This window comes from Neolamprologus brichardi, chromosome 8 (assembly GCF_056152115.1).
Source record: "Neolamprologus brichardi isolate AB-2024 chromosome 8, ASM5615211v1, whole genome shotgun sequence".
NCBI classification, from domain to species: Eukaryota; Metazoa; Chordata; class Actinopteri; order Cichliformes; family Cichlidae; genus Neolamprologus; species Neolamprologus brichardi.
In genome coordinates this window covers 14,548,831-14,561,814 of record NC_142111.1, presented here as the reverse complement: position 1 = coordinate 14,561,814, position 12,984 = coordinate 14,548,831, and the positions used below count along the sequence as shown (strand labels likewise).

Sequence of the window (12,984 nt, the reverse complement as noted above, 5' to 3'; positions counted from 1 at the left end):
CCCAGCAAACTCAGTCCAAGGTCAGACCAAGATATGTTCAAAGGAACTAGAAAAATACCCAAATGCACTCTGAGTTAGCAGGATAAAGTTCATAACAGTGCATCAGAAAAAGACTGAACAAGTAGACACCAGAATGTTGTTTCTGTTTATCTGGATGTAGCGTGTTCAGTGGGAGAAACGTTTCATCGCTCATCCCAGTGACTTCTTCAGTCTAAGCTGAACAAGTATGGTTTGTATTTGCACAGTTGCAACAGACCAAGCATTTCAGCACAGACACCTCATAACAACTGACGAACACTGTGGTGGAGGTGCGATGAGCTTGTTTTGCACTCACAGGACCTACCTTTGCACCTTGCATTCACTGAGTTAACAATGAACTCCTCTGTATACCAAAGTATTCTAGAGTCAAATGTGAGGCCATCTATCCAACAGCTACGACTGGGCTCGAATGACATAATGCAACATGGAAGTGCAATGGCCCGCTAAAGGCTACCCTGGCCCAGTTAAAATGTGGCAGGAGCATAAGCGAGGTGTGCACCAACAAATACGCACAAACTTTAATGAACTGAAGCAATGCTGGAAAGAAGAGTGAGGCACATTCCTCCTCAAGATGTGAGAGACTGATAGCATCACACAGAAAAGGGCTCAAGTTCAACAGTGTAATATGTCATGTGTTGTTTTTCATTTGAGTTTGTATTTACTACAGAATGTTCTGATGCATAAAACCTTAGAAGTGAAAGAGGGTGTGCTTTCTTTTTTCCACATGAGTCTACATCCATCTGACCCAGCGTTTACTCATCCATTTACCACACCATTAGATTTGAAATCCAGAGGTGTATCTTGTTTATCTGATTTGTTTTTAAGATCACAACGTATTTAGCAGGAAGAAGAGTCTCACCACAGCAGGTGTGACCATTTCTCCCGACATATTTTATGACTCACACTCTAAGCACTAAGCACTCTACTGATGACATGTCACACAAAACACCAGAGATAAAACTGATTAAAATAAAATAAATCCATGTTCAACAAGTTCAGTAAGCCAAACAGTGATTTCTTGCTTGTTACTGGAATGAACGATCAATCAACCAATCAAGACTTGATCTCTATGAATTGGTAAACACAAACAGCAAAGAAGTTCAAGCCATGACAAACAACAATATATGACATTAAATATTACACATATGAAAAAGAGCTTATAAACTTACATAAATCCATTTTAGAGGATCGCTCTATTTTGGAAAAATCTAGTAAAAACGAATTTGCATGAAATGACACCAAATGCCGGCTCGATGATCTGATTAGCCTTGTGACTGACACTTACAGAGCTACGAATCCCAAAAGGGAAGTGGTGGCAAGAAGGAGAATTGGAACCAGTGGCCAAAGTCACAGTAAAAATGTTTGGACTGTAATGTGCTTTTCGCCCCGTCACACACTAAAAAGTGCTTCTGCTCCAGTAGACACGAAAAAACAACTGAAGCGGAGCTGATTTGTATCAGGCGAAAAATGTGCACAACTGGAAAAAAAACCCCAAAAAACCAATGAGCTGCATGTGATTGATTTGTTCCAGGCTGCTCTTTCTTCGGTGAGAGTGGCAGATAATTCACTGATGAATAAAGGATCAAACAACAATTTGATTGGTATTTCATCCAAATTGGCAGGTGCACGTTTTTTTCTATGTGAAACATGCTGGGTTCAGCTGTTGGACAGAGACTACGACCGACATGGCTGGATTAATCCAAGCTGTGTTTTGGTGTTATTTCCATAGAAACCACAGAAGAGAAAAAAGGAGTCGACTTGATGAATTCAGAAAAAAAGGGGGGCCGTAAACGTCTGATAGCAACACTGAAGGACAAAGAGAGAAATGAAAAGTTGTATTAACAAATCAGTGCCAACCTGAGGCACACAAAAATATGACTGGTGATATCTTACAGCCTTACTAGCCCTCCCTGAGATGCCTAATGGACTAGCACGTGATAAATAAATGCATTTTTTGAACTTACAACCTTTTATGCACTCTTAGCTGTCACCTTGTCCCATGAAATAGATGCGTTAAGTATTCCCAGGTTAAAAGCAAGCCATCACAGGTCTATGCAGCGTACCATTATGCCAAAATGCCTTTGAATTTCAGCATAAAGACAATGTACAAAGAAGAAAGCTCACCTCTGAGAGCAAATATTGTTATCAGTGTTTTATCTGGACCATATATCTAAAAACAGGACGCCGAAAGAACACAAAAAGTCTTTGCACCTACATATAGCCACAACATAATAAGAACACACAAAGGAATAGCGAAGATCACCAGTGATTACAAGTTTCTACGTTAGCATGTAGCAGTGTTCAAAAACCACTGAGGTGTGGGGTTTTTTGTTTTTTCACATCCTAGTCACTTCCGTCACTGCTCATTGCACGGCGAGGCCATGGAGACCAGTAGTTGTGGGTTTTAATTCTGTGTAATGCAAAGCTAACTACCCAGAAGGACTGACTACAGTAGCACTTTCAGGTCCAAGGACTTGTTTCAAAGTACTGAATGAGATGAAAGCAAAATACAAAAAAAACAAGCCTATTCATACCAAGCCTTGTTACTACAAGCTAGTCTTGTAGCGACATGTTTTGGTCGTCAGGCTCAACACATTTTGCTACTTGTCACATATGTAAATTAAGATAATTTGGAAGCGACTGGATTTTGTTCAAAAAGTCTCTGTTTGGCTGTTCATCATCATAATTTCTATGAGACAGTTTTCTTCAGCAATGCAAAATATAAAACATGGTTCAATTTAAAGTTCTCCAAAAATAATCTGCAGCAGTCTCACTTTCTGATAAGGTGATAGAGGTTGAGAAAGAGTTTTGCAGAGGAATTGATACAAGTAAGGCTTGAGAGCGTTCAGCAGTCGTATTATAGCCAAGAGCCCAAATAGTCGATTGATTTGAACACTGCAGCATGTTGTTGCACTACACACACACACACCTCTCTCTAAAAAAACAGGAACAGATCAGTGAAATCAGCTCCCAAGTCTTTGATAGAAACGAAAACCTGAAGTCATGACTGCTCACAATGGAGAACTATTTGTTTTGGTATTTTTTCCTTTCGTTTTGGAGGATAAAAATAACAGCATGAACAAGGAAGGAGGAACAACCTGCAAAGAAACAGTGTCATATAATTAAGAAGGTAAAAGAGAGTGGGCACGGCATGGGCGAATGACAACATAAGACTCTGAGCTGAAGAAGAATTAGCACAAATCTCACGAGGGCAAACTCTCCATGCTGACCCTCCCATTGAGGTGTTAAACTATAAGGATGCAAGAAGTTATAAAGAAGCCACTTATCAAGTCATTCCACTTTCTTTTTCAAGTGTCTCCTCTTTCATCTTCCCTCTGCCCCAACTATTGAATCTTGCCTTTATTCGAATCACGCTTCAACTTTCTTTACACTCTTTTCTTTTCTTTTTTTTTGGCGGTCTTTCTTTAGATCTGTGCCATCTCATTTATATTGAGGCTTACATCTGAGCCCTTGGAGAAATCAGGCAGTTTTTCACTGCTGAAGCATGCTAATGGCCTCTAAAAGCCCAAGTAAATCTTTGTTGATTTTAGGAAGGGGCCTTGCTCTGCTTGCACAATTTTGTCTTGATTAGGATTCAATGCAGGTTACAGTAGACAGTGCAGATAAACGCCAAAGCTGAAGAGTCGACTCGTCGGATTAAAGACGTGATGCTGCAAATTTGTGTCTGTGAGGCTGCGTATACATGAGATTCGGGGAGAAATTAAAAACGATGCAGAAATCTGGCTCATCGCTGAAGCTTAGTGTCTGAGTTGTTGGCTTAATTTGACATTTTTAATGCGCCGGAATTTTAATAGTGCTCAGAAATTATAATATAAACAGAGACTAATGATTCAAAACACCATCTTCTAAGCTGCTCTAATCATGATTTAATCAACAGTGGATCCATTGAAGGGGTTGCTTCAAGTGCAAACCTAAGGATAAATCCGCCTAGACACTGCTGTCTCCCTCTCCTTGCTAAGCATGCAACAGTAGATGGGCCAAAACATAGCTAGCTAATTAACAAATACCTAGCAAATAGGCTAAATTCAGCCTAGAATTACATTCTCCAGGCAGCCAGAAATTACATTAACTTTGTACCATAAGACTTGCTCCAAAACAAACTTTCTCCTTGCCTTTGGCCTTTCTCACAAACACACACACAGATGAAATATCTGTCAGCCCCTGGGCCATAAGGCAGAGGAGGCTCAGTGAGGTTCCACGTCCCCTTCTTAATCCACCACCCCGCCTGCATCCTTCACTCAAACCCCCTCACTGCTTCTCCTCAAACGCTTTCCTCACACCCCCGTTCTCTGGTGTGATGTGTGTATGCATGTATGTATCACTTTGTGTGGCTTTTAAGTGAGTAGCGCTAAACTGATTAATTCAGAAAAAAAGACAAAGCTTTAGGAATGTGTCAAACTTCTTGACTCAATGATACAAAAAAAGTGACAGACTAGAAGCGGCAATTCCCAGCCTCAGTCCAGCCACATTAAAGTTTCTCCGCTTAGTTAAATATCCCACAGAAAGGTTGCCAAGAATGCCTTCGTGGAGAGACTGTGCATATGAGTGTGTGATTACAAGTGTACCTTCTCCAACAAAAGTGTACCTGGTGAGAAGCAAACAAAGTACAGGTTGATCCAGAGCTGGATCCATAAACCAAAGACACGTTTGATGTGTTAAAAATGGGCGAGAGTGCGAGCCAGAGGGCAAAAAGAGCCAAACTCACACAGAACAGGAAGACCGCCTTTCTTTTCATCATTTTTATAGCCTCATCCAGCTTCCTGAATTACCCACATTTCACTCACTCCCCGTTGGCAAGTTCATCCCATGACACACATACGAGTGAACCAGGAGACCCCATGCCAGCTCTAATGGTCGACATCTAAGCAAGCTACTGCTGAGCTGATAGCAGGTCAAACCCACTAGACCGACTGACAGTTTCATATTGTTAAGCTGCGCTGAAAAGCACCTTAAATTGATTGCCATGATCTGTGCTGACAGACTGAAGAGCATGCTAATATGGAGATGCCTGCTTAAAAAGACATTTAGGAGGGGATCGGTGCCTTTTGGATTTGTAAAACTGTTCAAAAAATAATATGTGAATTAAGCTCAATGGATTTTATTTATTTCCAACTCCATCCCTTCCTTTCATTTAATAAATTATGGGATTTTGAACTTGAAGAAGTTTTCAAGGTTTGGCGTTTGTGGCACTGGAATAAAAAGTGTGCCATTACTGGCATACACAGATTAAGAAAAGTGAAAATAGCTTTTCAGCATTTAGTGGTTTGTGCGCAGCGTCTTTCACTGCAGCCACACACAGCACACAAATACTTGTGTACAAAAAACAGCACAAAAATATATTAGATTTGGTCGCTCCTGTGTTATACAAGCACTCGTTGTTGAATTGAGCAAAATGACCACAAATGATATTAATGGGTTCTTCTTGACTAAACTTTGACTAAACATCGCACCTGTTTGAACACCAATATGACTGTGCTGTGGGTCCAAATCCTACAGCTACCTGTGCCTTTAGGGGTGCCTTTGCTCCAGCTTGTAGAGGGCTCTCCACTAATTTCACCTAAATATCACTTCATTCGCATGGCAGCACATTCTTGTTTTAATGCAAACTTTTAAAACTTTTGAAAACTATGCTCCACCACTCCTCAGAGTCATACAGTTTTAAACTGTGAGTCTTCTGCATAATCTTCTAAACCAACAATGTCCACAAGCACATCTTTCAGCATGCCTCCATTTTTCTTGCATATTCTTTTGGAACTAGTCCCAGAGGCAGATCACTGCTGGAGAAGAAGACTGATGGCTGAGGCGAGAAAAGAAGCCGTCGCCTTTATGGGTGAAACGCAGCTGTGAAGAACTGGAAGCCAGGCATATGTAGCATATAGCTTTAGGCACAAATTGCTGGGATCCATATTAGCATGGAAGGCTAAATAAACAAGGGCATTAGGTGGAAGCCGTTGATTGACAAGGAAATGAAGATAATAAATACTGGAAAGGATCTTAGATGAAAATAAACATATGCTTCTATTCCCATTATGGGAACATTTAGTGGAATTACACTTTAATTATTTCTATAGTTCCACTTGTATATTATGAATGTATAATTTCTATGTCAAGCCAATACTATGAAAATATGATGGTGTATAAGGACTTCATCCATTTATCAGCTGATAAAGACACAGTTAACAAGACATCTGGTATCAGTAAGTAATCTGTGAAAAAAGAGGACTGTATAACTATTTCGACCGCTCTGATTATTTAATATTTTGTGGGCTAAAACACCAGCATGTGGGTTTTAATTAGGTGCAGGGCAAAGCGAGCTCAGGGCCAATGGCTGAGTAAAAAGGGCTCTAATCGTCTCTTGGCTGAGCTGCAGAAGTGTGCGTTCTCTTTTGTAATAATCGATTCTCAAATATGTCTCACGACAGCCCAGAGGTCATGGAAACCAAACAAAGCTTCAGGTGGCTGAACTAATTCGATCCTCATCTCTGGCACAAGGTGTGAGAATCAGTGGCATGAGCTGCTGGGCTGCTTCTCTGGAAGAAAACCGGAACGAGTCAGATTTCAGAAGCACGAAACATTTCCAGAATACTAAATAATACCTTTCCTTGTCATCGGCCTCCCTGAATTTTCCCAGGTTTCCCTTTACTGTACCCCCTCCAATGGTTGCCTGTGGCTGTTAGTAATTCATTGTCCTAGTGCGCTGCCAAAAGAGGTACAGTCCAGCTTTTTTCCCTTTTTTTCAGCCTGAACACACCGACTTATTCTCTGCAGCCTGTTTCTTACCCTCCCAATTCTGCCCTTCTCTAATCAATTACATCCCCACTGCAAGTCTGTTGCCTCTGCCTCCCCTTCATTGCTGACTCATAATTCATCGAATCATTGGCATTTTAAACACCTTTATCCCCTATCAGGATTACCTGATAGGCATCAAATGAAAGTGGTGCAAATCTCACTTCTTACTACTTTTAAAACCACTGACACACACACAGCAGGCGGTGAAGTGAGCAACGTGGCTCCCCTGGTGGACGATCGCTGTAATATCATCGGTCCTAAAACATGACAACATCACTGTTTGTTTCATTAGGGCGACGGATGTTATTACATGTTATTACGTGTTATTATATCATTGATGTTTTTGTCATTGTCAAATTATCTGTCATAATCTTGGGAGGAAGGGCGGGTAACAAAAGAGAGGAAAATTCCTCTGAGCCCAATAAAAACATTTCCAGATATATCTGTGTTCAGCTAAGACAAAAACAAACATAAGGGATATGTGAAAAGAACAGAAAAAAACGATCAGTCAAAAGCCTTAGCTGGTATTCTCCCACAGTGGGTGAAAAATGCACATACGCATAAAACACCTCTGTAAGTGGCTGCTTGAAACACTGACTGTGTAATCTGATGGGCTGTGGGAGTTAGCAGTCTGGGCTCACCAGTCAGCTGGTAAACGGGAATGTGGGAGCAAGACTTTTTTGACTAGTTGCCATTGTTTCTACTCCAGCCAGGAGTCGGACAGTCACTCCTCTCAGCACTGCAGAGGTCCAAAGAGCGATGTTTTTTTTTCTTTTGCAGTTAGGCAAGCGAGATGAGATTCACCTAACTTTATTTTAAACTCTGATTGTGTTAATCAGGAAGCATTAAAACGACCTTGCTCATCCCCTCGCGAGCAAATAACCACAGGAATTTGAGGAATGCTGTGAGAACGATGTTGCAGCTAATGGAATTCATCAGAAGCCACAGTGTAAACAATTTTATGGAACCCAACTTTGAATGGTCGTGGAAAAGCCATCTTCGTGTCCCGGGTTATTTTGGTTACATCCTTAATGAGTGGCAGGTGACCGACAGTTAAATGATCCACATGTTGAAAACAGTGTGTTATTCCAGCACAGCACAGCAGAGCAGAACAAGCACAACCGAAACAACTTTTATCTGAAGATGCTTTTCTTAATCTTTCATTTCGAAAGTATATAAAGTCACAGCAGCAGATTCGCCCATGTAAAAATCACGAGTAATTATTCACCGCAAGCCAGTTTTTGTCTACCCTGCGTGTTGCACAGTACCACTTTTTTTTATTACAACTGTTTTAAAATATATGCGTAAAGAGATAGTTCACAAGAAAGCAGTGTCACCAATCCCACCCGAGAAGTCAGCAGCTCTTTCTCATGTTCTTGACACAAAACCTCTCCTCTTACCTTTGTGCTTCTCCATTCGCTCGCCCCTTCAGCTCTCATAAAACGAATCAATCCCAACGAAACTTTGCGGCCAAGTTCCCCAATGATGGCACTACTTCTGCAACTAATGCGGAATGTAGCCCGACCCTCCCGTTTTCAACAATACACTGACTGAGCCGGACACGCTGAGTTGTGACGGAACAACAGCGCTCTCCTCTTGTTCCTCATCTCTCTTTTTTGCCACACCTCCTCCACCTCCAAGTTTGCAGCATCCAGACAGAGACTACGTCGCTGCTTCAAGACCATCATCCAGGTGTCATTCAAACATCCACGCCCGTAGACTTTCAGTGACAAACTGGGGAAACGAGCTGTCTTTAAGGGCATTTAAATGCGTGCGCTAAAGTGGAAACTAAAGGGAAGTCTGCGTATCCAGAAGCTCATTTTATCTGTTTCTCTGCTGTGCTTCAGTTGCCTATCTTGGGTCGAATAAAAGGCTAATGCTAAAGAGAGGAACCTGTTTCATGTCAATTGGTTATGTTTTTACCGTAACATAACCAATCCTCAGGCAAACACCAGAAATCCTCCAAATCCAGAAAGGGAGAAACTGCTGTTTACCAAATCTTGGATTGGCATCCTTGACTGCTAATAAGCACTCACATGAAAGTGAGTTCCTGTTGCCTTCCAGCTCTCTCGTTCTCTCCTGCAGCAGAAAAGTGAAGTTCTCTGCTTAAACAATCGAGAATCCCCGTGGGAGAACCGTGACCGGGTGGAAGTATGGGAGGAATGTGAAGCGGAGTAGCAGATCATGCTCCAGAAGATGATTAAAACGCACGACACGCACTCTGGTATTTGAAGACGTGAACATATTGTGTTTATTCAATGCAGACACAGAATATGAATATGTAGGTGAATATAGAAGAGAAAAAAAGCAAGATTTATTTAAAAAATAAACAAAAAGGGGGGTTAAAAAGAAAAACATTCTAAAATATTCAGTGACAGCAAAAGAAAAACATGAAATAACCAATAGTTCTTTTTTTAAAAAAAAAAAAGATCTAAAGGAACCATGACAGGAATAAAACACAGCCTTCGGATAGAACAATGTTTTATGGCTCCTACAGATCTTGGCAGCTTCAAGATCCCATCAGCAGTCACCTTGAGGATTTGCTTTTTGTTTAATTTCTCCCTTTGCTATTCCAAAAATTTTAGAACCTGTCAAGATGCTATCCAGGAAGTATATAAGTAGAAAGCAGGATATCTGCATGTCTTGACTTCCTGTTGAGCCACTTCAAGAAGGATCTGCAGCTGCTTGCTGCAATAATCTGGGAATATCGGAGAAACAGTATTATGCACAGGTCAAGAAGCCCTCTCTTTCTTAAGATGTTTGTCTTTCTGTCTTCCTAAAGAATGGTCTGACCCAGCTCAGAGTCTGATGATTAATAATAGCCCAAGGTTCGTGTTTCACATACAGTGCTGTGAAGATGTATTTGTATCACTTCCTGATTTCTTCTATTTATTTTTTTGGTCACACTTACATGTTTCCCATGTTTCTTCAAAAAATGTATAATCTTAGACAAAGATAACACCAATCAATCCAAAATGCAGTCTTTAAATGATCATTTTGTTTATTAAGGCAAAAATGTTATCCAAACCTTCCCGGTGTGAAAAAGTAGTTGTTGTACCACCCTTAGAAGCAAGAACTGCAATTAAGACGATAACTGACAATGAGTGTTTTACATCGCTGTGGAGGAATTTTGGCCCATTCGTCTTTGTTGAATAGCATTTTTCCCTTAATAAATCAAATCTTTAATAAAAAGTGCATTACGTGGAAAACTGGAAAACTTTGTGGTTCCTGTGTTATCCACATTGTGGTCACTGTATTTTCAAAATAAAATAAATAAATAAATAATAAAACTATCATTCTATTATTATTGCTTACACCTCTTATATTGGACTTATGGGTATTTGTAAGATAGCAATAGGAGTATAGAAGTTTCAGCACTACTATAAATAAAAGTGTCCATGTTCTGCAAGGAGTTGATTTCTGTCATTAACTTCCTCATTCACATGGGTGTTTTGTAACAAAATGAGTATGCATATTGCATGATTTCACTTCCAGCTGATGGAAAACCACCTAGATTTTACATGCAAACAGGTGCTAGACTTCCCCATCAAAAGAATCTGGATAATACATTTTAAGGCAAAACTGCAGTGACGCAGTGTTTTCACAACAACCACGTGTTTCTGTGAGAGACTCAGACACGATGCTTTGAATGTGTAACAGTATGCAGGACAGATGGACTAGGACTTCAAATGCTTTGCAGGTATGAGACTTACTGAAGATTTGCCTCCATGTAGGGGGCAAGCAAAAGTGGTAGACGGTCATGTAGTAAACTGGAACCCCAGACAATGTAAGGACACAACTACATCCTGTGTTCCAAGGGCCCGAGTAAAGAGAGAGACCCACAATGAAGAAAGACACCGCTGTGAAGATGACTGCGACGACCAACGGCACCTTAATGTTAATAACCACAATGTAGCAAATACATAAACAAACAAACCAATAAATTGTTCAGTTTAACAAAAAGGCTTTGCAATTCAGTACAATATGCTAACCTTAAAAGGTCTAGGGTGGAGGGGGAAACGATATCGATGGATGAGCATCCCCAAGGTTGCCAAGGCAATGAAGAACCAATGAGAAAAGGAGGTAAGGCTGATGAGCTGAGAAATATCTCCATTGATTAACATGATCACCATCAGTGGGTACTGGAGACACACAGAAAACAGAGTAACTCTTATGTCACTGTTACACACACAGTGATTAAATACACAGAATCAAGAATCATTTCATATCTTTTTAAGGTGAATTAAATATACAGTTTAAATATATTTAATAAGATATTCACAATAAAATATTAGGACTTATTCTTGGTTGAAATTAAACATTCTACTTTGAGAGTTTTTGACCAACGCCTTGTCTTCTGTACTTTATTTTCAAAGCGTTTTACTATTTATTTACGCAGATGACTGGTTTATAATGTGTGGACAGCTCTTTACCATTAACAGCAAAGCAGGTGTGTCTGCGGATATGGATTGTGGAAAAGATCTGTGGCCAGTAGCCCTCTCTGGCTCCAACGAGAAGCATCCTGCAAGACAGAGCTCTCACATGAATTCAAAGCCACAGAAAAGATGGCAGTAATCATGTTTTACGAGGTCAGAATACCTTGGTGACACAAAGATGCCACCATTAAGTGTTCCGAGGCAAGATAAGGCCACAAGTACTGGAATTACAGAATCCAATCCCTGAAGAGCACAGGTGGCGAATGTCTGCGGGACAGAGAGCTTATCACACAAACTCTGATTTTCTTTTTTAATACAGTACAGAATGTGATGTACCACAGCCACAGCATCAGACAGCAGCAGCTCAGTGGGAGCCAACATAGTGTAGTAGGCCACATTAACAAGCACATATAAGACTGTCACGGTCACCATAGACGAGATTATTGCCAGTGGGATGTTTCTGTTAAGACAGGATACAGACAGAGTGATATAAGAGCTGCAGCCAACTTGGTCTGAGAAAAAAAAATGAAGATGCAATCTACCTGCTTGGATTTTTGACCTCTTCTGTGACAAAGTTCAAATAAAACCTTAAGAAAAATAAGGAACCACACAGGCATCTGATGTTTGTAACAGTATGATTTAATGGACAAATCTAAGCCAAATAGTTTTGTGGTAAAAAAAACAACAACCCCAAAACATGTTAAAATTGTTTGTATTTGTAGCAGCTCTCCTGATATAATATGTTTGCTTACCATCCACTGTAGGCATATAGGCCATTATAGATGGCGAGAGGCAGCCTGTCTAATGTTAATGATTCAAACTCAAAACCATTCTGGAAGTTTTCAGTCTTTCCTGCAAAAAGGATGATACACAAAGAGATAGTGACAACCAACTGAATGCATTGTAATTATTATTATTATTATTATTATTATTATTATTATTATTATTATTAGTGGTAGTGGTAGTAGTAGTAGTACAAAATCAATTCTGCAAAATTTGGGTTGCTGTGTAAAAATGTACAAAAAACGATGTAAGAATTTACAAATCTTATATTTTAACCCATATTTTGTGCACAACTGAACATGGAAAATATATTGAATGATCACACTGAGAAAATCCCAGTCTCTGAAAAGCAATGTCTTATTTTCAATTGAACAAAAATTTGGGCCAAGGCCATGTTTTACCACTGTGCAAGAATGTTACATTATTCTGATTTTTTTTTTTTTTTTTTTTTTTTTTGCAGAGTAGTGAACCTCAGCACATTTCTACTTCTGAGAAACTCTGGCTCTCTAAAAATGCTCTTCTTATATCCATAATACTATACTTATTTGTTGCTAGTTAACCTAATTAGTTCCTGAAGCTGGTTCTTTTTAGTATTTCTAACTTTTTTCAGCTTTTTGTTGCCCGGCATTTTTGAAAAATTTCACCACAGTCTAATTTGATTTGAAAATTATTGCATTCTGTTGTTATTTATATTTTATACAGCTTCCCTACTTTTTTTAGAAGTTGCCTTGTTGTGTTGTATATTAACTTTCCAAATATGACAATGTATTTTTTAATTTCTTTTTTGGGTGGATCTTTACAGTTAGGAAGTCTGTGTCTTCAGAAATAACAATTACGTGTTCCCACCTTTGACCAAAGCAATGACGCCCAGGATGATGATGAGGACTAAAGCAAACATCTTAATGAAACAGAGACA

General features: G+C 39.8%; 2 protein-coding genes across 4 annotated transcripts in view; both read right to left on the bottom strand.

The window, feature by feature from the left end:
* The window catches only part of afap1l2 (actin filament associated protein 1 like 2), a 43,075-nt gene extending 34,607 nt beyond the window's left edge, over positions 1–8,468 (bottom strand). For 2 of the 3 annotated variants that reach the window (XM_006791230.3, XM_006791231.3), the window contains exon 1: positions 8,250–8,467. In XM_006791230.3, coding sequence (XP_006791293.2) covers positions 8,250–8,265 — 16 coding nt within the window. In that variant the 5' untranslated portion in view covers positions 8,266–8,467. Of the gene's footprint in view, positions 1–8,249 lie in introns of all 3 variants that reach the window. The other variant, XM_087844656.1, reaches the window with a different exon arrangement.
* A 609-nt stretch (positions 8,469–9,077) lies between these two features.
* LOC102782833 (cystine/glutamate transporter-like) lies at positions 9,078–12,696 on the bottom strand. The gene is made up of 9 exons (XM_087845189.1): positions 12,670–12,696; positions 12,038–12,177; positions 11,828–11,872; positions 11,622–11,745; positions 11,449–11,552; positions 11,283–11,371; positions 10,842–10,991; positions 10,563–10,740; positions 9,078–9,547 (listed from the first exon to the last, which is right to left on the bottom strand). Exons 1-7 carry the CDS (start codon positions 12,694–12,696, stop codon positions 10,852–10,854), a joined length of 669 nt encoding a protein of 222 aa, XP_087701315.1. The 3' UTR covers positions 9,078–9,547; positions 10,563–10,740; positions 10,842–10,851.
* Between the last annotated feature and the right edge of the window lie 288 nt (positions 12,697–12,984).